This window comes from Pteronotus mesoamericanus, unplaced genomic scaffold, assembly GCF_021234165.1.
Source record: "Pteronotus mesoamericanus isolate MK-2021 breed Mesoamerican mustached bat unplaced genomic scaffold, CSHL_Meso_final contig_20, whole genome shotgun sequence".
In the NCBI taxonomy this organism is placed as follows: Eukaryota; Metazoa; Chordata; class Mammalia; order Chiroptera; family Mormoopidae; genus Pteronotus; species Pteronotus mesoamericanus.
Genome location: NW_026555085.1, coordinates 20,260,419 through 20,282,956, shown reverse-complemented (window position 1 = coordinate 20,282,956; position 22,538 = coordinate 20,260,419). Strand labels below are relative to the sequence as shown.

Below are 22,538 nucleotides of genomic sequence, written 5' to 3'. Positions count from 1 at the left end.
GGTTGTCATATACTCTAAATGCTTACAGCTGCCTGGAAGATGGAATTATTACCCACATTTTTCAGGCAAGATAATGGTGGTCCTGAGAGAACAGTGACTTGCCCCAGGGTTTCCAATGGAGAGAGGATACGGACTGGGATTGTCAGATGCCCAGGATCCTGTTGCTTCTGCGTGCCAGGCTGTCTTAGTTATACAATGGGCTTAATGATGCTTAACTTGTAGACCTCCTAGTTTCGTGAGGTTAAAATGAGTCAACAGGTGAGAAAGTCCCTTGAAAAGTGAAGACATGAGCATGTGTGACATAAAGGTCTTGCTCACTAGAAGCCTTGCACAAGTGGGTGTTCACAGATGTTTGTAAACTGACCTACACTTGGGTACTTGGCTAGCATGCAAAGCCAACTACCATTTGAATAGTGGGGTATAGAGAGAGCAGTTGTTCTTGTCAATGTCATCCCCATGGATTAGATCTTGGTGTCATGAAAACCAAGAATCTCTGTGCCTTCTGAGGGATGTGAGCAACTGGAAACAATCCAGCCAGATTGCAAGAATCTGAGGAATACTCATGCATACACACACACACACACACACACACACACACACACACTAATGTATGATTTTTGGAACTTTAAATACCTTCCTTATTGCAATGGAGTTTTGTTATTATTTATTCTGTTTGACAAAGGCCTGTGGCTTAAAACACTTTTTGAAGCAGTGTTTCCTGGCCAAAAGTGCATTGTTCAAAGGAACAGCTTGTTTCTGACTTGACTTTGTCTGGAAGAGTGAATCATGAGATCAACCCTACCTCATCTCTGCACAGAAAATAGAGCAAGCTTTCTCTTATTTCTCAGTGATTTAAGGAAAGAGCCACACGATATGTGGTGCTCACAGTGAAAGATCATATTCTACATTAACCCAATAATTATTAGTTTGAATTTAGGGCATATACTAGTCTTCCCAGTAGATTTATAAGTGGCTCGAATCTTGTAAAGCTACCCTTGAAGTTCAGGCCACACAAGCCTCCTTTAGCTCCCCTTGGCCACACTAGATTGCGGACACCTTGATGGCAGACAGGTGACTCAGTCATCTTAGTTTTCTCTAGACAGAGTACCTTGCACAGACTGAGGCCTTGCACAGGCCAACTATCCTGATTTTCCTGGGACTGAGGTGTTTCCCAGGATGAAAGACTTCCAGTTTTAAAACTGAGTCATGGAACTCTTGATGCTAAAATTCAGAAGTCCCAGGCAAACAGGTTGGCCTCTCATCCTATCACCCAATCGAGGCATGCTGTAACAACACTATGTAGTGAAGTGATTTCTCCCGGAGGTTGTACATCATCTCTCTAGATTTTTAGCAAAAGATGGAAAACTCAGTGAAGGAATAATGTTGAGTGAATGTAAGTTAGCTTTTATTTAAGACTAGGGGAAAAGGGAGGGAGAGAAGGAGAGGTTCCACTTACTACTATCCCTATTGCTGGATTTAAACTTTCCCCCCACTCTGCTACCCACCTACTATCCACAAATCTCATTCACTCACTCACTCACTCAGCACTAATGGAGCCATGCTGTGTAAAGCCCTGTGTCAGGTGCTTAAGATCTTGCCATTCAAAGTGTGGTTCTGGACCAGTAATATCCACATTATCTGGAGGGAGTATGATAGAAATGCAGAGTCTTGGGCCCCATCCCAGACCTACTAATCCATCTGCGTTTGAATAGAATCCTCAAGCAATTTCTATGAATAGTGCAGTGTAAGCAATGTTGCATTAGAGGATTTAAAGAGAACCAGGCTGAGTCCTACCAGCAAGGAATTTACAGAATAATCTAGTATGAAATGAATATATACAGTAATGTGATAATATTCTAAATCACTACTTTCACATGTGCAGAAGTACCCTCAGAATGGTTTTAAAGGAAAATCTTGGCTTTGGAATACATACTTCCTTGGCCCATTTGTTGCTGAGATAGAGTTGCCTTGTCTTTAGCTATGGGAACTTGGAAGGCACCTGCACTCTCAAATGCAACTGGCAGTGTCGCCACCTCTGCAACTTTCAATTATTAACATCAACAATAATCAGAACAATGATTTGTTTAGCTCTTATTGTGTGCCAGAGACTATTCATGCTAGGGACACAGTAAATTAAAACGAAGTTCTTGCTGTCATGGAGGTGAGGGTTAGTTGTGTCAGAGCAAAATCAAGCAGGGAAGTCACTCACAGGGTGATGGCTGCGATAGGAAGGCCATTGGCACTGGAGAATGGAGACATGGATGAGGTGAAGGAATGAGTCCTGGGGAACTCTTGGAGAAGAGAATTCTAGGCAGTTGACTTACCAATGGTAAAGTTTTAAGTCAGAATAATTTTGGCTTGTTCCAAGAACACCAGAGGTCACAAATGGCCATTTGTATCTCTTCTGTGGAGAAATGCCTGTTCAAATCCTTTGCGCATTTAAAAAATTGGGTTATTTGTCCTTTTAATGTTGAGTTGCAAGAGTTCTTTATATAATTTAAATGAGTCGCTTATTAGATACATGATTTGCAAATATTTTCTCCCACCTGTGGGTTGTCCTTTGATATTCTTGATAGTAGTCTTTGAAGCACAAAAGCATCTGATCAAGTCCAGTTTATCTGTTACATTGTTGTTGTTGTTTATGCTTTTGTATCATATTTAAGGAACAATTTCCTAATCCAACATCACTAAGATTTGTGCATATGGCTTTTTTTTTTTAACCTAAGAGTTTTGCTGTTTTAGCTATTGTGTTTAGGTATCTGATTCATTTTGAGTTAACTTTCACATATGATGTGAGGTAGGGGTCTGTATTATTTTTCTAGGGCTGCTTATTCTATGTACCCCAAACTGTATGGTTTAAATAGCAGAAATTCATTATCCTACAAATCTAGAGGCTAGAACTTAGGAATCAAGGTGTTGGCAGAATTGATTCCTTATGAACTAGCCTGTGAGGAAGAATGTTTTATGCCTGTCCCCTAGCTTCTGGTGATTCACTGCCAATCTTTGACATTCCTTGGCCATAAAAGCATCACCTGATCTCTGCCTTCATCTTCATATGGTGTTTTTGCTGTGTCTTTTCTGTGCCCCAATTTTCTATTTTAATAAGATGCCAGTCAGATTGAATTAGGGACCCATTCTACTCTAGTATGACTTCATCTTATGTTAACTAAAATTATCTCTGTAATAAACCTATTCCCAAATGAGTTCACATTCTGAGGTACTACTGGCATGTAGGACTTCAACATATAAGTTTTTAGGGGGCACAGTTGAATCCAAAACAGGGTTCAGCTTTATTTCTTTGCATGTGGATATGCAGTTGTTCCATTTTGCACCTGTATGAAAATATTAGTAGTACAACTTCTTAGAATTGGAATTCCTAGGTCAAGAGGTGTTATATATTTAACATTTTATATAATTTATTCTCTATGCAGCAACATGTATGAGTATATATTTACCACATCTTATTAACACAGTGTTTTTGATTTTTCAGTCTTATAGAAGAAAAATAATACTTCATTGTACATTTACTTTGCATTTTTTTGAGAGAAATTATATACCTTTTTATGTGTTTAAGTGGCATTGTATTTTCTTCTCAGTGAACTTTTGATTCATCTCCTTAGCTCACTTTTTTTTTCAATTAGGTAACTGTTCTTTTTTATTGATTTTAAAGAGCTTTTTATATATTAAAATATCAGACCTTTATATATTTTGCTTTGTCTCTTTATTATTTTTGTAATTCATAAATATTTTAATGTTTTATGTAGTAAATGTATTGACTTTTTATGCCTTCTGGGCTTACAAAATACTTAGAATAATGGGCTTTCCCTATCTAAAAAAATATAAAAATAAAAACCCTACCATGTTTTCTTCTAGATTTTTAATGCTTTATTTTTTATGGTTAAATATTTTATTAGTTTGGAATTTAATTTGGTAAATATGTGAGGTAGGAATTCAGAATTAATTTATTCAATATTACTTATTTCATTTACTAAATAAATAATTCATCTATTTTCATTTATGTAAAATGCCATATTTATCATTACCTATTTCTCATTCTTCTCTGGGTTTATTTCTAAACTTCATATTCTGTTTCACTGATCTGTCTGGCTATTCATGCTTTATTATTGCATTTTAATTATAGTTTCTTAATAAGATATTTTAATGTCTAGTAGAAGACTTCTTCACTCTTACTTTTGAAATTTTGTATTCTGGCTATTGTTATTTTTATTTAATTTAAAATCAGTTTGTCTAATTTAGATAGAAAATCCTCTTTGTATTGTTATTGGAATTGCATTGATGTTTTGGTTTAATTTAGAAATATGCAACCATTCTGATGTTCACTCCTTCTACCCATTTATTTTAGTTTTTTTTAATGTGTCCATTATGTTCCTCAATATCATTTCAACATCTTCTTCAAAATTCTTTATTATCTTGAATTATTCCTGTTAATATTGTTTTTTAAATTATTTTTTCTTCCATTTTATTCTCTAACTTTGAAGTCTACTGTAGTCTTGCCCTGAAGAGTCAGGGCAAATTTATATATTTAACTTCAGCGTGTTCTTTCACATACCCACGTTCTCCTGAAAGGTTCTCTCCAGGTTGTATAAGTTTCCCTTTCTCACTCTGACATGCGTGGAGAAGATGACCTTGCTCCTGCACCCACGTCCCACTCTCAAGGGGCGCATGTCTCTATTTGCTGGCTCACTCACTTTTGTATTGCCTTCTGGGGAGATGGCAGACCTACTTCGTTGCCTTCATCAATAATAAGTGGGACTTTTGCTTATCAGTTAGATCAAGGGCTGCTCCTCCAAATGGGAAAGTGTGCCATGGAAGTGGTATGATTGGTGCTATGCCTCTTTTTACCAACGTTTGTAGTGAGGGAGCAGGGGTTTTGGTGGTTGCTCTTCAGTGATCAGTAGAGAAATCCTGATGACAGTGGGTTGTGATGTCAGCCTCTGCTATACCATCGTGGAGACTGATGTATTTTTAATTGTATTTTTTCCATTACCATTTATCTCCTTCATACCTGCCCCTTGACAATCACCAAATTGTTGTCCATGTTGGTGAGTACTTTTTCCTTTTCGCTTGATCGGAATTTATCTGAAGAAACCTGAATCACTAATTAAAAAGAACATAAGCACCCCTGTGTTCATTGCAGCATTGTTTACAATCATCAAGATATGGAAGGCTTTAAAAAATTTATTTTTATTTTATTACAGTTGTCCCAACTTTTCTCCCTTTGCCCTCCTCTGCCCAGCCCACACCCTCTCCCACCATCAATCCCCACACTATTGTCCATGTCCATGGGCCACTCCTACATGCTCTTTGGTCCCCTCCCCTTTTTTCCACCATTATCCCTCCCCTCCCCACTCTGGCCACTGTCAGTCTGTTTCATGTTTCTGCCTCTGGTTCTATTTTGCTTATTAGTTTATTTTGTTCATTAGATTCCTCTTATAAGTGAAATCATATGGTATTTCTCTTTCATCAATGGACTTATTTCACTTAGCATATATTCTCTAATTCCATTCATGCTGTTATAAAAGGTAGGAGTTCCTTCTTTCTTCCTGCTGCGTAGTATTCCATTGCGTAAGTGTGATCTACTCATCTACTGATGGGCACTTAGGCTGTTTCCAGTACTTGGCTATTGTAAATAGCACTGCTATGAACATAAGGGTGCCTAAGTTCTTTTGAATTGGATTTTTGGGATTCTTAGGGTACATTTCCAACAGTGGAATGTTGGATCAAAAGACAGTTTCATTTTTAATTTTTTGAGGACATCCCATACTGTTTTTAACAGTGGCTGTACTAGTCAGCATTCCCACCAACAGTGCACTAGGGTCCCATTTTCTCCACATCAACACCAGCCCTTGTTGTTTGTTCATGTATTAATGATGGCCATTCTGACAGGTGTGAGGTAATATCTCATTGTGGTTTTAATTTGCATCTCTGATGGCTAGTGATGTTGAGCATCTTTTCATATGTCTATGGACCATCTGTATATCTTCCTTGGAGAAGTGCCTATTTGGTCCTTTACCCATTTTTTAATTGGATTGTCTGTCTTCCTGGGGTTGAGTCATATATGAGTTCTTTATATATTTTGGAGATTAAGCCCTTGTCTGATAATATCATTGGCAAATATGTTTTCCCATATAGTAGGCTTCCTTTTCATTTTGATGATAGTTTCTTTTGATGTGCAGAAGCTTTTTAATTTGACATAGTCCCATTTGTCTATATTTTCCTGTATTTCACTTGCCCTAGGAGATATATTGGCAAAAATATTTCTACATGGGATATCTGAAATTTTACTGCCTATGTTTTCCACTAGGGCTTTTATGGTATCATGACTTACATTTGTCTTTTACCCATTTTCAATCTATTCTAGCGTATGGTATAAATTGGATCTAGTTTTATTTTTTTGCATGTACCCATCCAGTTCTCCCAACACCATTTATTTTTGTTTCTACTCCATTGTATGCTCATGTCCCCTTTGTCAAGTATTAATCGACCGTAGAGAAATGGGTTTATTTCTGGGCTCTCTATTTTGTTCCACTGATCTATGTCTGTGTTCTTATCCAGTACCAGGGTGTTTTGATTACAGTGGGCTTGTAATATAGTTTTATATCAAGTATTGTTATCCATCCAACTTTATTTTTCTTTCCAACATTTCTGAGGCTATTCAGGGTCTCTTTTGGTTCTACATAAATTTTTGGAGTATTTGTTCTAGATCAGTGAAATATGCCATCAGTATTTTAATAGGAATTGTGTTGACTTTATAGATTGCTTTGGGTAGTATGGATATTTTAATGATGTTAATTCTTCTAATCCATTAACAAGGTATAGGCTTCCATTTATTTGTATCTTCCTCAATTTCTTTCTTCAGTGTTCTATAGTTTTCTGAGTATAGGTCTTTTACCTCCTTGGTTAAATGTATTCCTAGGTACTTTATTTTTCTTATTGGTACAGTAAATGGGATTTTTTTCTAGTTTCTCTTTCTGATAGCTCATTGCTTGTGTACAAAAATGCCTTTGATTTCTGAGTATTGACTTTGTATCCCTTTACTTTGCCAAATTCATTTATTAGGCTGAGTAATTTTTTGGTGGAGACTATAGGGTTTTCTGTGTACACTATCATCTCATCTACAAATAATGACAGTTTTACTTTCTCCTTTGCAATTTGGATGTCTTTTATTTGTTTTTCTTTTCTGGTCACTGTGACCAGTATTATGTTGAATAAGAGGGGTGAAAGCAGACACCCTTGTCTTGTTCCTGATTTTAAGGGAAAATTTTCAATTTTAGTTTTTGTCCATTGAGTATGATATTGGCAGTAGGTTTCTTATACATGACCTTTATTTTGTTGAGGTATGCTCACTCTATTCCCATTTTGCTGAGTGTTTTTATCATAAATGGGTGCTGGAGTTTATCAAATGCTTTCTCAGCATTTATTGACATGATCATGTAGTTTTTGTCCTTTATTTTATTTATGCGATATATCACATTTAGTGATTTATGAATATTGTACCATCCTTACATCCCTGGAATGAATCCCACTTGATCATGGTGTATGATCTGTTTAATGTATTGCTGGATCTGGATGGCCAATATTTTGTTGAGGGTTTTAGAATTTATGTTCATCAGTGGTATTGGCCTGTAGTTTTCTTTCTTTGTTGTGTCTTTAACTGGATTTGGAATTAGGATAATACCAGCCTCATAAAAAGAGTTTCAGAGTCTTCCCACTTCTTGAATTTTTTGTAATAGTTTGAGCATGATAGGAGTTAGCTCTTTTCTAAATGTTTGGTAAAATTTGTCTGTGAAGCCATCTGGGCCAGGGCTTTTGTGCGCCAGGTGTTTTTTGATTACTGATTCAATTTCACTAGCTGTTATCAGTCTATTCAGGCTTTCTGCTTCTTATTGATTCAGTTTTAAAAAATTGTATGTCTCTAGAAATTTATCCATTTTTTACAAGTTGTCCAATTTCATGGCATATAGTTGTTCATAGCAATTTATTACAATCCTTTTTATTTCTTTGATGTTGGTTGTTACTTCTCTTTTGCTTCTGGTTTTATTTACTTGGGTCTTCTCTCTTTTTTTTCTTGATGAGTCTCATTAAAAGTTTGTCAATTTTGTTTATCTTTTCAAAGAAACAGCTCTTGGATTCATTGATCCTTTGAATTATCTCTATGTCATTTAATTCTGCTCTGGTCTTGTTTATTTTCTTGCTTGTACTCACTCTGGGTTTTGGTTGTTGTTGTTCCTCTAGTTCTTTTAGATGTAGGGTTATATTGTTTATTTGAGATTTTTCTATCTTTTTTAGGTAGGCCTGTATTACTATGAATTTCTCTCTCAGGACTACTTTCACTGTGTCCCATAGGTTTTGGGTTGTTGTGTGTTCATTTTCTTTGTTTCCAGGTACTTTTTGACTTCTTCCTTGATCTCTTTGGTAACCCCTTCATTATTTAATAATATGTTATTCCATCTCCATATATTTGAATGTTTTTGAGTTTTTTCCTTGAGGTTAGTTCCTAGTTTCAAGCCACTGTGATCCAAGAAGGTGCTTGATATAATTTCAATTTTCTTGAATTTGTTGAGGGTTGTTTTGTGTCTCACCATGTGGTTTATCTTTGAAAATGACTCCTGTACATTGGAAAAGAATGTATATTTGCTTCTTTATGGTGAAATGCTCATTAGATATCAATTAAGTCCATTTGATTTAGAGTGTTGTTCAGTGCCACAATATCCTTGTTTTCTTTTTTGGATGATCTATTCATTGCTGAGAGTGGGGTGTTAAAATCCTCTGTGATGACCGTATTGCTGTCAATCTCCTTCTTAAAGTCCTCAAAGATTTATTTTATATACTTAACTGCTCCTAGGTTGGGTACATATATGTTTATAAGAGTTATATCCTCTTGCTGGACAACTCCCTTATGCATTATGTAGTGATCTTCTTTGTCTCTTGTTACACCCTTTCTTTTAAAGTGTACATTTTCTGATATAAATATTGCCATCCACCTTTTTTTATGTCCATTTGCTTGGAATATTTTTTTTTCCATCCTTTCGCTTTCAGCCTGTGTAGATCATTTGTTCTGAGGTGGGTCTCTTGTAGACAACATATATGTGGGTTATGTTTTCTTATCTATTCAGGTACTCTATGTCTTTTGATTGGAGCATTTAATCCATTTACATTTAAGGTTATTATTAATAGGTATTTATATTTTGACTTTTTTTTACCCTTTTTGCCTGTGTTCCTCTCATTCCCTCTCTTTATCTTCATCTCCTTAAAGCAGCCCCTTTAGCATCTTTTGCAATGCTGGTTTGGTGAAGATGTACATTTAGCCTTTTTTTTTTTTTTTTTGGGGTCTAGGGTGCTCCTTATTTTACCTTTCATTTCTAAAAACCTTGCTGGGTAGAGTTGTCTTGGATGCAGTTCTTTGCTTTTCATTACTTGGAATATTTCATGCCATTCCCTTCTGGCTTGTAATGTTTCTGTTGAGAAATCAGCTGATAGCCTTATCAGAGCTCCCTTGTATGTTACCAGCTGTTTTTTCCATTGCTGCCTTTAAGGTTCTCTCTTTGTGTTTAGATTTTGCCATTTTAATTATGATGTGTCTTGTAGTGGGCCTCTGAGTTAACCTTGATTGGGACTATCTGTGCTTCCTGAACTTGTGTGACTTTTCCCTCACCAAGTTAGGGAAGATTTCTGTCATCGTTTTTTTCAAACAAGTTTTCTATTCCTTTCTCCTTCTGTATTCTCTATGATGCAAAAAATTGTTATGTTTCATGTTGCCCTGCAGTTCCCTCAAACCATATTCTTTCTTTTTGGGTCTTTTTTTGTTTTGTTGCTCTGACTGGGTGTTTTTTCCTACTGTGTCTTACAACTCACTGATTTGATCCTATGCTTCATCTAGCTAGCTTTTAAGTCCTTCTAGTGTATGATCATTTCAGATATTTTATTCTTCATTTCCCCCTGGTTCTTATTCATAGTTTCTATGTCCTTTTTCATGCTGATGTAGTTCCCACTATAAATTCCTTGTAGTTCTCAATGAGTTCCTGTAGCATCCTTATAGCCATTGTTTTATAGTCTATGTCTGATAAATTGCTTGCCTCAAATTCATTTAGCACTCCTTCATAGGATTCCTCCTTTTCTTTTGATTAGGGGCTGTTTCTTTGTCTCCTCATTTTAGGTGGCTCTTTTTGTTTGTTTCTGTATATTAGATTGGTCTTCTTTGATTCCCTCTTTTCATGGGGTGGCCTTCTGTGGTAGGAGTTCTGTGGAACTCAGTGGTCCAGTCTCTTTGAATTCCTGAGCTGGGTACCCTAGGGATGCCCTTTATGCCTTTTATGTGGGCTCTCTGTTATATTTGGATTTGGTTGTTTTTGGCTTGTTCATTGGTGGGTTCTCCCCTCTGGCTGGCTGACTGAGCATCATGACCCCTACCATATCTTTGTTTTACAGGAGTTTCCAGAGGAAACTAAAACAACAAGCAAACAACTCCCAAACCAGCAAAAACACCCCTAACCACTACCATGACATCAACAACAAATCAGCTAAGATTAATAAAGATGGAAAGAAAATAAGAATATTATAGAAAAACAAAAAAGAATATGGGGTGACTAATGGAAAGAAAAATGATTTTGAGAGGGTAGGGGTAGGAGAAATAATAATAGTATGGAATAGGAACAAGATGAAGAAAAGGAGAAAATAAAATTTACAACATAAATAAAATAAGGAAGGAATAGGGCAAACTGTAGTAAGAAAAAGGGAGTACAATAAAAGGTTTGGAGAAAAAACAGGAATCAAATAGAAGAAAAATAACCACTGCAGTGATATCCATGACAAAGGAGCAAAGATTAATAGAGGTGGAAAATATAATAATATTGTAAGAAAGAAAAAAGAAAGAAAAGAAAAAAAGATTGTGAGATACCTAAAGGAGAGATAACTGGTTTTGAGAGAATAGAGGGAGGAGAAATAATAAGTGTAAGGATTAGACAGCGGGCTAAGAAGGGAGAAAATAAAATTTAAAACAAAAATAAAACAGGGCATGAGGAAGGCAAAATGGAGGAGGGCAGGGGGACAGTAAAATATGAGATTTAAAATAAAAAATATAATGAACAGCTAGGGATAAAATTGAAGAAGTACAGCAACAACCTCAATATCAATGACAACTGAGCAAATATTAATAAAGGTAGCACAACAATAAGGATATTATTAGAAAGGGGAAAAGAATGTGAGATGACTAATGGAAAGAAAGATGGTTTTGAGAGGATGGAGGGAGGAGAAATAGTAAGGAATAGAAACAAGGTGTAGAGAGGGAAAAATAAAATTTAAAAAAAAAAGAAGAAAGAGAGGATAAAGGCAAAATGGAGTAAGAGAAGGGAAGAGTAAAATATGAGATTGGAATAAAACTAAAATAAAAATAAAAGTAAAAGTAATAAAAATATACATAAATAAAATAAAAAAATAAAAAATAGTGAAATAATAGGAACAAAAGTGAAGACAAACAATGTTAAAAAGCTACACAGGAAAAAAATAGCACAAATAATGAAAAAGAACAAGGTGGAATTCATCTCAGCAATGTCTAGTGTTTCTTGGCCTACTGTCTTCTCCTTCAGGATCTGTCCTTGATGTCAGCTGGTGTCCAAGTCTAGCTTCAGGCAGCCTGTTTGAGGTTACAAGTGATCCACAGTCTGTGGCTGTCTCCTTCAGGCTTGGCTGGCCCTCATTCTTCTGCCCTGCTGGCTTTTTATTAGCACAGGGTCTACGGGTGGTTCATCTAACATCCAACAAGCGCTGCATCTACCGCCTCTACCTACCTCCAGAGGGGGCCTCTGGTTTGATCCGGAGGATTGGACCCCTGGATCACCCTCTGGGAGGCACTGTTTAGCATTCCAGGAAGATGGTGGGTGTGCTCCCTCACCCCTACACCACACATCTTGGTCTGTCCCAGATTATTTCCAGTAATGTACAGTTTCTGATGAATTAGCTGTCTGTTTCATGTGAGAGGCCAATCTGTATAAAGGGCCAGCTCTTTCCTGCTTGGCCCTGATGGCAGCTCTATGTGAAAGCTGAGGCTGGGAAGGGCCCTGAATACCTCTTGCTGCGCCAATTTCTAATCTCTCTACTCTGCTGTTTTCAGTGGCACAGGACCCAAGGAGGAGCCAGCATAGCATCTGAAAAGAATTCATAAGAGCTCCTTTGGAGACTCTTTTTCTCGCCCCTGCAGAATTGTGCTTGGCAGTTAGTTCTTGAGCTTGGCCTTACTGTTCTGCGGAGTTTGCAGTCCTGCAGGTGGAGAAGGGGCATGCCTTCCCCTTCCCAGAGGTTTGTACTCCATGGTTTGAGCAGCCCTGCCTGGCTGCAAAGAATCCCGGGCACTCAGCTGTAGACTGTGGAGTTCTTAGATCACTGCTCTTACAGGAGGCTTAAACCCAACCCTCCATCCTGTGTGTAGCCCCCCTACCCACCAACCCTGCTGGGTGTGGCCCTGCAGTCCCTTCACTGCAATTCCTTCACTGTGCAGCTCTCTGCTTTTCCTGGCCCGCTGGGTTCAGGGGTATGAACCATGTTTTGAATCTGGCTTCTGCTGACAGGGCAACTACTTACATGTGGGTTCCCTGCTCAGCTACATCTCTGCTCCCCTCTTTAAAAAAAGTCCCTAAGGGGCACCTCCGCTTCAGCTCTGAGTCACTGCCTGGCTCTCAACACACTCCACTTCCCCAAAAGGCAAAAAGTCTTTCTCAATCAGGGCTGGCCACAGCCTGCAGGTGCCTCTGACAGTTGTAGGAGCTAGAATTTCTCTCTTGGACTCTCCCAGTTGGTGCTGCAGCTATAGATGTGCTGCTCGCTGTGTGTGTGCAGCCTGAGTCCCCCATACTCTCTATACCCTCCCAAGTCTCTCCTAGTTAGGTTTGGGAGTTCCCTGTGTGGGACTGGGCACCCCACTGTGGGTGGGGTGGGAGCTATTAAGCTGTGTTTTTCTCTCCTCTGTTCTCTCCTTTGCTGCAGGCACCTCATTCAGGTATTTCCCCTTCAACTTATAAATCTCTTACTGGACAGTGGAAAGCTTCCTCTGTTCTTCTTGGCTTCAAAAATTCGTATCAGCTGAAATTCCATTGATTGTTCAGGTCACCTGTCAGGAGATCAGCTGAAAGTCTGTGCTGGGGGAACAAGCAAGCGGGCTGAACTTCCACCTGCTTGGCTACCATCTTCTCCCCACAAACAAGTATGGAAGGCTGTTTTGTAAAGAGGAGGAAAGTCAGAACCAGTGAACTCAGGGACAATACTACAAAGGGTCTGCTCTAAAGGACAGAGAAAGGCCCTGACTATGGGCCCACTGCTCTTTCTATCTTGATCCTCCCTTATACCATACTTAATATTTCTGGAAAAAATAAGTTTTATAGGATTGTCAGGGGTGACATTTAAAAATCTCTGGCAGGAAGCGTTTTCAGAGATCATTTTACTTCTCTGACTTGTGGTAGTATTGTATCTCTATGTTTTATTCTTAAATAACTCCAAGGTATATTACTACTTCTCTCTGTCCTCTAGTCACTATTTCTACTTCTCTATATAGCAGTTTATATGTTTAACTTCACTCTTTCTCTGCAGTTGGAGCATGCCTTGTATTTTGACTAAGGAGCTTCAAATTTTAATTGCATTTTCTCTCTTGTGAATAATTAATTTTTGTCTGCTTGTATGGCTGTATATCCCGACTGAAAATGCTGGTTATTTTTTTTTTATTTTTATTTATTTTTTTGTTACAGGAGGGCTCTGGGCCACCATCCGAGGTTCTAGTTTGGAAGATGTTAGCCTGGTGTTATTTGGATCTCAGTCTTGTGCTATCAATGTCACCACAAGCAACTCACGAAGAATTCAATGCCAAGTTCCACCCAGAGTAAGTGCAATTCTTTGGCATCCCTTCACTCTGAGTGGGTGACCATTACCATGTCGTGTAAAGTTGTCAGTCAGTCATTTCTGAGAACTCAATTAATTGCCATGACCTTTTCATCATGAGAGGTTGCTTACATTGTTTATATTGCTGGTTCTGCTATGAAGTGGGAAGCTGACTCCACCCATGCAACTTGTAATTAACATTACTTAATTTTTTCTAAAAGAAGACAAAGAAGGAAGTCCCAGTCCATAAGCTCAATGAATATTAGTGCTGCATAACAAATAAGTTTATCTAGTGACCATTCTGGGTGTTGGTTTATAACTTACATATCTTTCAATCTCACTTCTATCTTAAGCAAACAACAAATAACTTAGTTTTCACCAGCAATTTTGTTTTCTGGGATGGATGTGAATGGTGGAACTTAGAAAGTAACTTAGACACTAACTTAGACACTAAGACACTTCGAAGATATTTTGTTCCTATAAAATATTTTCTTGGTTATTTCTTACTGTTTCCTTTTCCCTTTAAAAACAAGTCCCTCCCTTAGCTGCCCTCCTTTTTTTCCTTCTTTGTTAGTACTCTCTCGTAGCCTGTTTAGAGATCTGAGTCCAGGTCCCTCCCTGGTGTTGTTAGTGAGAGCCATGCTCATAGCTGAGGCTGAACTTTGTGGTCAGAGCTGACTGGAGTGTCATCAACATCCCTAGTACATCCATAACCTCCAGAGATGGTTGTTTACTGAACAAATAAAGATCACTGGAAGAGAGGATTCAGAATAATCTTTGATCTCTGGTGCCACATTTTTATCTTACCCAGTTACTCAAATATTATGAAATGTTAGCTTTTGCATATAAACTGCATGCAATTTCAATATATGGTTGTACCGTAATTTGTTTAACTATTCCCTATTAGTGGACATTAAGATAATATCAAAAATTTCCCATTTTAAACAACAGACCTTTCATCATCCCAATCACTATAATTTTGGTCATATTTACATTTTGCAGGATATGTAGTGTCCAGTTGTCTGAAATTCCTTTTAAATTTATACTGTTACTATCATGGTGCAAGTGCCTGATTTCTGGTGCTTTGGCCAACATTGGATATCATCACTTTAATATACATTTACATTTTAATGGGTAAATTTTGTATTGTTTGGATTTCTTTTTACTCAAGAGAATAAACACTAAAAAACAAACTTTTAATTTTGATCAAAGTAATATATGCAAAATTTAAAAGGAAAATAGTAAAATAATCATATTCTCCTACTCCCTCTCCCCTTCTTCAAGTCTGCCTTTCTGAAAAACCACTTTTAATTCTTTTGAATATAGTTATAATACTGTTATTTTTTAAAACAATAAACTATGCTTAAATTATTATAACTCTTTACATGATGTTTGGCAGAATTAGTGAATATATGTATATTGTATAGTTTTTTGTGTTAGAGTTTTTTAAAACATGTCTTCCGTATAATAAAAGTCCTTTATCTTAAGAAAAAATTGCATCTTATTAGTTACTCGTCTTCTTGTAGTTCTCTTTTCTGATTTAATCAAACTCAATGTTTAGATTTCTTCCACAAATTTTATTCTAGCACTTTCCTTGATTGTTCTCCTGAATAGAGTCATTTCTTGGAGTACATATTAGAATATCTTTCTTTCTTATTTTGCTATTGTTTATTCTGTGAGATCATAGCCTTAAGAAACATCCTAAGAAAGAATGTGTCAGAGGGAAGTTTCCTAAGTACTTACATGTCTGAAAGTATTCTCATACTTGATGGATAGTTTAGCTAGGTACGGATGTTTATTTGAAATTGCTATTTTCTCACAGAATTAATTGGTGTGTTAATTGAAAATAATTCTTATTTACTCTTTAACCAGTTGGGTGCTGCACTTGCCTATTATAAGCATTTGTCATGGTCTGTATTTGTGTGAGAGAACCTGAAAGTAGCAATATACTTTTTTGAAACAATTTTCATAAAATTAACCTTTTAAACTAATTCTATATGAAATTCTCTCAAGCCATTTTTATTTACAGAGGTTTGATTAAAAAATTGATTTTTCAGGGAAACGAGGGGCCCGTTGTGAATGTGGCAGTGATCAGTGGGGAGCATTCTGCAGTTCTTTCCATGGCATTTGCATATGTCTTCTCCTTAAATCCAGTGATCACATCTCTGAGCAGAAACAGGAGCAGCATAGCAGGTAAAACATATGATATAAAGGATTCATTTTATTTTTACATCACTGATTTCATAAAAAGGAAAACAGTGGCTTATACATTTTATTGAGCTTTATGTAGTGTTATATTCTGGATGAAAGTTATTTTTCTGAAAACTAGGAGACTAGTATTCTCATTTTAGCCATCACTGAATAAATTTTCACTCTGTAAAATTGGGACTATTTCCACTATGAAAATGACATGGGAAGTTAGAAGTAACAACTCAACGAGCATTTATTAAGCACCCAGTATGTGACAATAGCACAAGCATATAATAGACTTGAATTCTTGCCACTAATTGACACAATTATTAGGCTCAGTTGACAGGTAAATAAAGAATAGAAAGAATAAATAACTTGCCTAAGATGTTACCTTTAGTAAGCAACAGAGCTGGGATTTGAACCAAGCCATCTGGTTGCAGATTCCAAGCAGTTAGCCACTTATAGTTTACTATAAAATACTATTTTTGGCACCATATTCTATTATAGCAGTTATTTGATATGATTAGAGAATAGTGTGTTCTGATTAACCGAGAGTTCTTGTTCCCTGAGATATACTGTATTGTATATAAAAGAAGTAAATTCTTTAGTATACAACTGCATGAAACAATTTAATGTTTCTTTGATAATTCAGATGATATGACAGGATAAAAATATAACAATTTATTATCATGCCAGACCATATAGATTTGGAAAAGTACCAGGTAACACATCTTTTTGATTAATTGAATGCCAGATAACAGAGAATTTATGGCAGCCATAGCTGTTTATTATAAAAAACCATCAAATCCCCCACCCCTCAAAAATAAACCTGGGAATCAATTTTTCTGGTACATTTTCATTTTCTATTGTTCTAAAGTACATAAATAAAGGGAAGTGTCCTTTAGCTCCTCCATATTATTTATCTCAGATAGTGCAGAAGAAGAATTTGCTGCCTCAGGCAACCAAAGTGTGTAATATTCCTTAGTGGTATAGATTCTTCCCAACGAAGTAGAAAAGGGAGGGGGAAGCCATGTGTTCTATTCAGATTTCAGTGATTTTGGCTTTTAATAAAATTTCTTACCTATAATGAAAAGAATAAATACATTGCATCAGTGCCTCAAAGGCATCTAGGATTAGCTTGACAATTGACCAAGAGTCCAAGGAGTTCATGGGAATGATATATACAACATGATGCATTATTTGCAGAATTTACACTTGGATATAAGTCTTTCTACAGGCAGAATAAATAACATGTTATAAAATCCACAAAGAGTGGTAGCCTATTGGAAAAGCCTCTTTGAAAGTTGGAGTGTGACACATCTCCATCCAGGAGATGATTATGTTGAATGTGACAATAAAGCCAACACGAAATCAAAGAAAGAGGAGGGGTGGGGAGGGAGGGAAATTTGATGTGCAGCGTCCCGCCCCCCCCCTCCCCCCAGGCATTTAGCACTACCTATTAATGAATCCCAGCTCAACCATTTCTTGGGCAAGATAGTTAACTTTGTTTATTTTTAGTTCCTTTAATTGTTCGGTATGAATAATTCTTTCAAGGTTATGGTGAAAGTTGGAGAGAAAGTAGCTAAAGGTACCTAGTCTGGGAGCTAACATGGAGTAAGCACTCAATAAACGCTTTGTTGAGGTGACTGTCAGCATTCTCCAGGTACTGTGTTATATTAAGGAGCCAACGATGGCCTCTGGTTTTGGCCCTAGGTTGTTGATGTGAAACTCAAATTTTTTAATAATTAATTATTTTAAATATAGCCCCCAGAATTAGTTTTTTGGCAATTTTAGTGACTGCCTGCTTTGTATACCCTGTAAAACTGCCCCCAAATGTAGATAAGATAAACCTGGGGGCTATACAGAACTCTAAGCCACTGATGCCCTTAGGAGCTCTCAAAGCCAAAGACTACCCAGCCTACCCACCTCACTGCTAAGTGACACCTTCTGGACACATACACCGCTCTCTGACCACCTTCTGCCTCAGGAGTTTCCTTGCCTTCCTCCCCTTCTGGGTGGTAGTCCATTACTGTTGCCTCTGTGAGATTTCTGCCTCTATGTGAACCTGTGAAAGCACCACCCATATAAAGCTCAGTATTTTTGTGCTCTGTTACCTTGAGGTCAGACCTTTTTTCTTTCTCAACTCTGTAATTCCCTGAACTCACCATACTGGCTTCAGACTTTACAGTAGAAACAATGTTGGGAAGACATGAAGAAGGAAAGAGGATATGGATGAAGTTGAGGCTTTTTCAATACTGTACTACACCAGAGGCTGTCCTGGGATATCTAACTTCATCCTTATAACAAACCACACAGGGTAGGCTCTGTTACTATCATACTGATAAAACATCCAAGGATTTGAGGACCCAAAGTGAGTCACACAGGTAATTTAATGGCAGAGCAGGATTTTAAATGTAGATTTTATCTTCTTAACACACCACAAACTCTCCTCTTTGACATTTATGTTTTAAGTAACCTTTTATCCTCCTCATCTAATTAGCTATGGTGTTTTATAGATGCCAGCTCTGTAGCAGTTCTCAAACATTAGCAGTTAAAGGAGTTTTAGATGCCTATTTATTCTTGTTCACTCCTGCCATTGCACACTTGATTTTTAAAAAAATCTTTTTTTTTAATACAATGCCACGCTCTTATTTTTTAAAAAGATTTTATTTATTTACTTATTTTTAGAGAGAGGGGAAGGGAGGGAGAAAGAGAGGGACAGAAACATCAATATGTGGTGGCCTCTCATGTGCCCCCAAGCTGGGGTCTTGGCCCACAACCCAGGCATGTGCCCCGACTGGGAATCAAACCAGCAATGCTTTGGTTCACAGGATGTCACTCAGTCCATTGAGCCACACCAGCCAGGGTGATTTTCTAGCCTGTTAAAGACTTCAGTTGTCTGCAGAATGGATTTCCCCTCCCTATATCTTCAACTGACCTTACAAATTGGAATAGTAGCTCATATTTGTTTGTGTAAAAGACTTTGGAGGCCTCCACTGTCCACTGAATTAAATAAAGACCCTCAGAATTGGCTTTCTTGGTGTTCAGTCATAGGATCACCATCAACTTGGCCTAGTCTAATAGAGTTCATAAGTGTATGTACATGCATGTATCTGGTCTCCCAGAAAGTCACCCAATTCTCTTTCCTTCTTTCAAAGCCACTGGATAATGAAATAAGAAAGGGCTACAAAAGACTTTGGGTAAAACTGAAGATTTTAGAATTGAATTGTAAATCCCCTCTTGTCTATCATGGCCTCTTGGGATTTAGTTTTCAAATCGAATTTCAAGGAGCATCTTGCCCATAAGACTTTCCTTGATATTTTAAACATTGCTCTGACTTGAACAACCTTCTACTTAATTTTCACCTCTCTTATGGTAGGTCTTACAACTGAAGCTATTTTGGCACCTACTCTAGCAACTTTGAGGTCTTTTTGAGGGCAGGGTCTATGTGACGGTTATTTTTGTGCTCCTTATAACATATTACTCTTGATGCTAAGTAATATTTGATGTAAAAGGAATCAAATTAGAGTGTCCAAAATATATACAGAGCATTTTAGTAGAGTTGCTAATTAAACTAAAAAGTTGTTTAAATGGAATAGAAGACTGGACTCAGGCCTTGACATTTCCATTAATTAGCTATGAAACCTTGGCAGCTGAACCTTAGTTTTCTCATAAGCTGAATGCCAGTCCCACTAACTGCTCTATATATCTCATTAGGATAGTGAGAAGATCAAATGGGATAACACATGGTAAAGTGCTCTGTTTACTGTAAATACATTCTCATATATATCATTGTTATGGGCTTCAGTGCACACTGAAGATACAGTTTTAGACTTCTATCATAGAAAAGTAGAAGTTAAAAAAATGGACATGGGGTGCTATTTGCTGGTTATGAAGGCCATCAGCCCTCCAGACTACTTCTCAATTTGCCTCTACGCGAAGATAAATCAGTTTGCCTCTTGAGTACAATTGTTCTGAAAAATTTCCTTTTTGTGCTCTTGAGGTCATAGACTGTAGCTCTAGTAAAAGAATTTTTAGCCCCAGCTGGTGTGGCTTGGTTGGATGTTGTCTAGCAGACTGAAAAGTTGCCAGTTCAATTCCCAGTCAGGGCACATGCCTGGGTTGCAGGCTCAATGCCTGGTTGGGGATATGTATGGAAGGCAGCCAATTGAGGTTTCTCCCTTACGTCAACATTTCCCTCCCTCTCCTCCTCCCCTTACCCTCTCTCTTTTTAAAAAAAAAAAATTTTGTTAGAAGTTTCATGAAAAATACTAGGTTGGCAATAACAGTCTTAATTGCAGTATTATGTACAGTATTAACTCCCCCCCAGCCCTGCGAACAATGTATTTAATAATAAAAGACAGTTTCAGAATTGAATAGGTAGTTGAAGCCACAAACCCACATCACAGAGGCTAAGGAATGCTTTTCAACACAGGAGGCGAGACCCTTTGCATCGGGATGGCACGGCTGGTGGACTACCCAGACTTGGATGTGGAAATCCGTATCCAGGATTCCTTGGCTCGGGCTCCCGCGAGGACCGCGCACGGCCTGGAGGCGGTGCTGCCCCCGCTGCCCACCGGCCTCCACAGAGTCTCGGTCTCCATCAATGGGGTCAGCATTCGCTCACAAGGGTGAGGTGGACTCTTACCATTAATTTTAGGTCTTTCTGGTAGTCTAGTAATTCAGTTGAGGAATTCTAGTTTTGAGTCAGGTCTTTAATTTTTCTTCTCCTGAAATTAGGGGTCAAGTACATGAGAATCATAAAATGTGAACCCATCTGAGAGACCCTACAGGACAGTTCACTTTCAAGCCCAATTTAGGGAAATTTTTGGCTTACTAGTCAGGGACCAGAAAATTTTCTGGAACTAGGATATCATGGCTTTTGGTTGGGGTCAGCATCTCTATGTGAAGGGGAAAGAGTTTATGCTTTAGTAAGAGTCTGTATTTAAGTAAGATTATCTCTTGGGCTTTGAACAAATGGCTTATAATTATTGCATCAGCCACGTTCATTTCCTCATTGCCCTGAAGTCCCTCTGCCCAGTGTTTCTCCAGAAGTTCATCTCCTTACTACAGAAAGTTAGCTAAACTACGTGGGACTGGTGCCACCACATGATACTGGCCCAGGAAAATGTCCCACCCAACATCTCCTCCTGACCATTTCTTTTCTTCGCTGTTAGGCAATGTCTTCACACTTGCTTTCCATCATTCCTCTCTTCTCCTCTCCCAAATACATACCTCTCTTCTGCCCTACTCCTTCCTTTCTGAGTCTTTTTTCTAAGTCTCTCAGATTCTTCACAGTAACCTCCCCATTTTCTTCTGTAGGATTGATCTTCACATTCAGTACATCACAGAAGTTTTCAGCATCGAGCCTTGCTGTGGGTCCCTTCTGGGTGAGTGGCTCTAACGTGACTGATATTGTTTATCCAGTATGTTTATCCAGCACTGGATATTCAGATTGTGTTTCTGTATTCATCAACCTGTGAGATCAGACACGGGCAACAGGGAGACGGGTTTTCCTTGTGCTCCAGGACCTGGGTGGTGTACTTTGAAGGCTGTGAAAATTTGGAGATTCCTTTTCTCAATAAGCTCAGGAAATTAAAAATTTTTTATGAAAAGGAAATGTGCCTGATTTTTTCTTTTTCCTCATAGAAAGATAGCGAAACATCTAATGGGTAACACATCTTGAGAGGATATTAGAAAAATAAGGGCAGAGCTCTTGCATTTGCCTTTTAGATGCTGCGTATATGAGGAGAGGAGGAATGAGGTTTGGTGTCTCCACTTTCCTCTAGTGACACAGGTGAAGGACTCAGGAGTAGTCAGAAATGACTGGCAATGTAGGAGAGGTGAGAACAAGGCAAATAGAGACATTTAGAAAACTATTTTCAGAAAAAAATTGAGTTATATATTTGCATGTGAATAATTGTTGTGATAGCATATAAAATAGCACATTATCCTTTCTGAGGATAGTAAGATCCTTTTTAAAGCTACTTGGCCCTACCACTGATTTAGTAATGATATGGGATATGTTGCTCCAACTCTGTCCTGAAGAGAGATTTGATTGTCTCTCAGCTTGAGTGCAAGACAAAGTCTGTGAATATAGCAGTAAACTCACAAGCATGTTTCAGTGGCTCTTGTCGTGTCGTATATATATGACCACATAATATATGGAATATTGAAATATTAACAGAATAATATAGAAGATAAGTAGAAGACGTCAACAGATTTGATTTTTCATTAGTGTATAAGTTGAATATATAGAAAAATATACATATACTTCACATAATAACATAGAATAATATGAAATAATATGTGAGGTAATATGGGAGATGATAAAACTAAGCAACTTGATTTGTCATTAATATATAAATTGTATATGTGTTAATGTAAAATAAACCCTCTTTCTACATAATAATATACACAATAATATAGACTAACACGTCAGATAATATAGCAGATGACAAGAA

General features: G+C 37.5%; 1 protein-coding gene across 1 annotated transcript in view; it reads left to right on the top strand.

Annotated features, from left to right (window-relative positions):
* The window catches only part of PKHD1 (PKHD1 ciliary IPT domain containing fibrocystin/polyductin), a 433,649-nt gene that overhangs the window by 50,223 nt on the left and 360,888 nt on the right, over positions 1-22,538 (top strand). The window contains exons 27-30 of the mRNA XM_054569476.1: positions 13,755-13,885; positions 15,942-16,077; positions 20,510-20,705; positions 21,397-21,464. Of these exons, the coding sequence (XP_054425451.1) occupies positions 13,755-13,885; positions 15,942-16,077; positions 20,510-20,705; positions 21,397-21,464 (531 nt within the window). The remainder of the gene's footprint in view (positions 1-13,754; positions 13,886-15,941; positions 16,078-20,509; positions 20,706-21,396; positions 21,465-22,538) is intronic.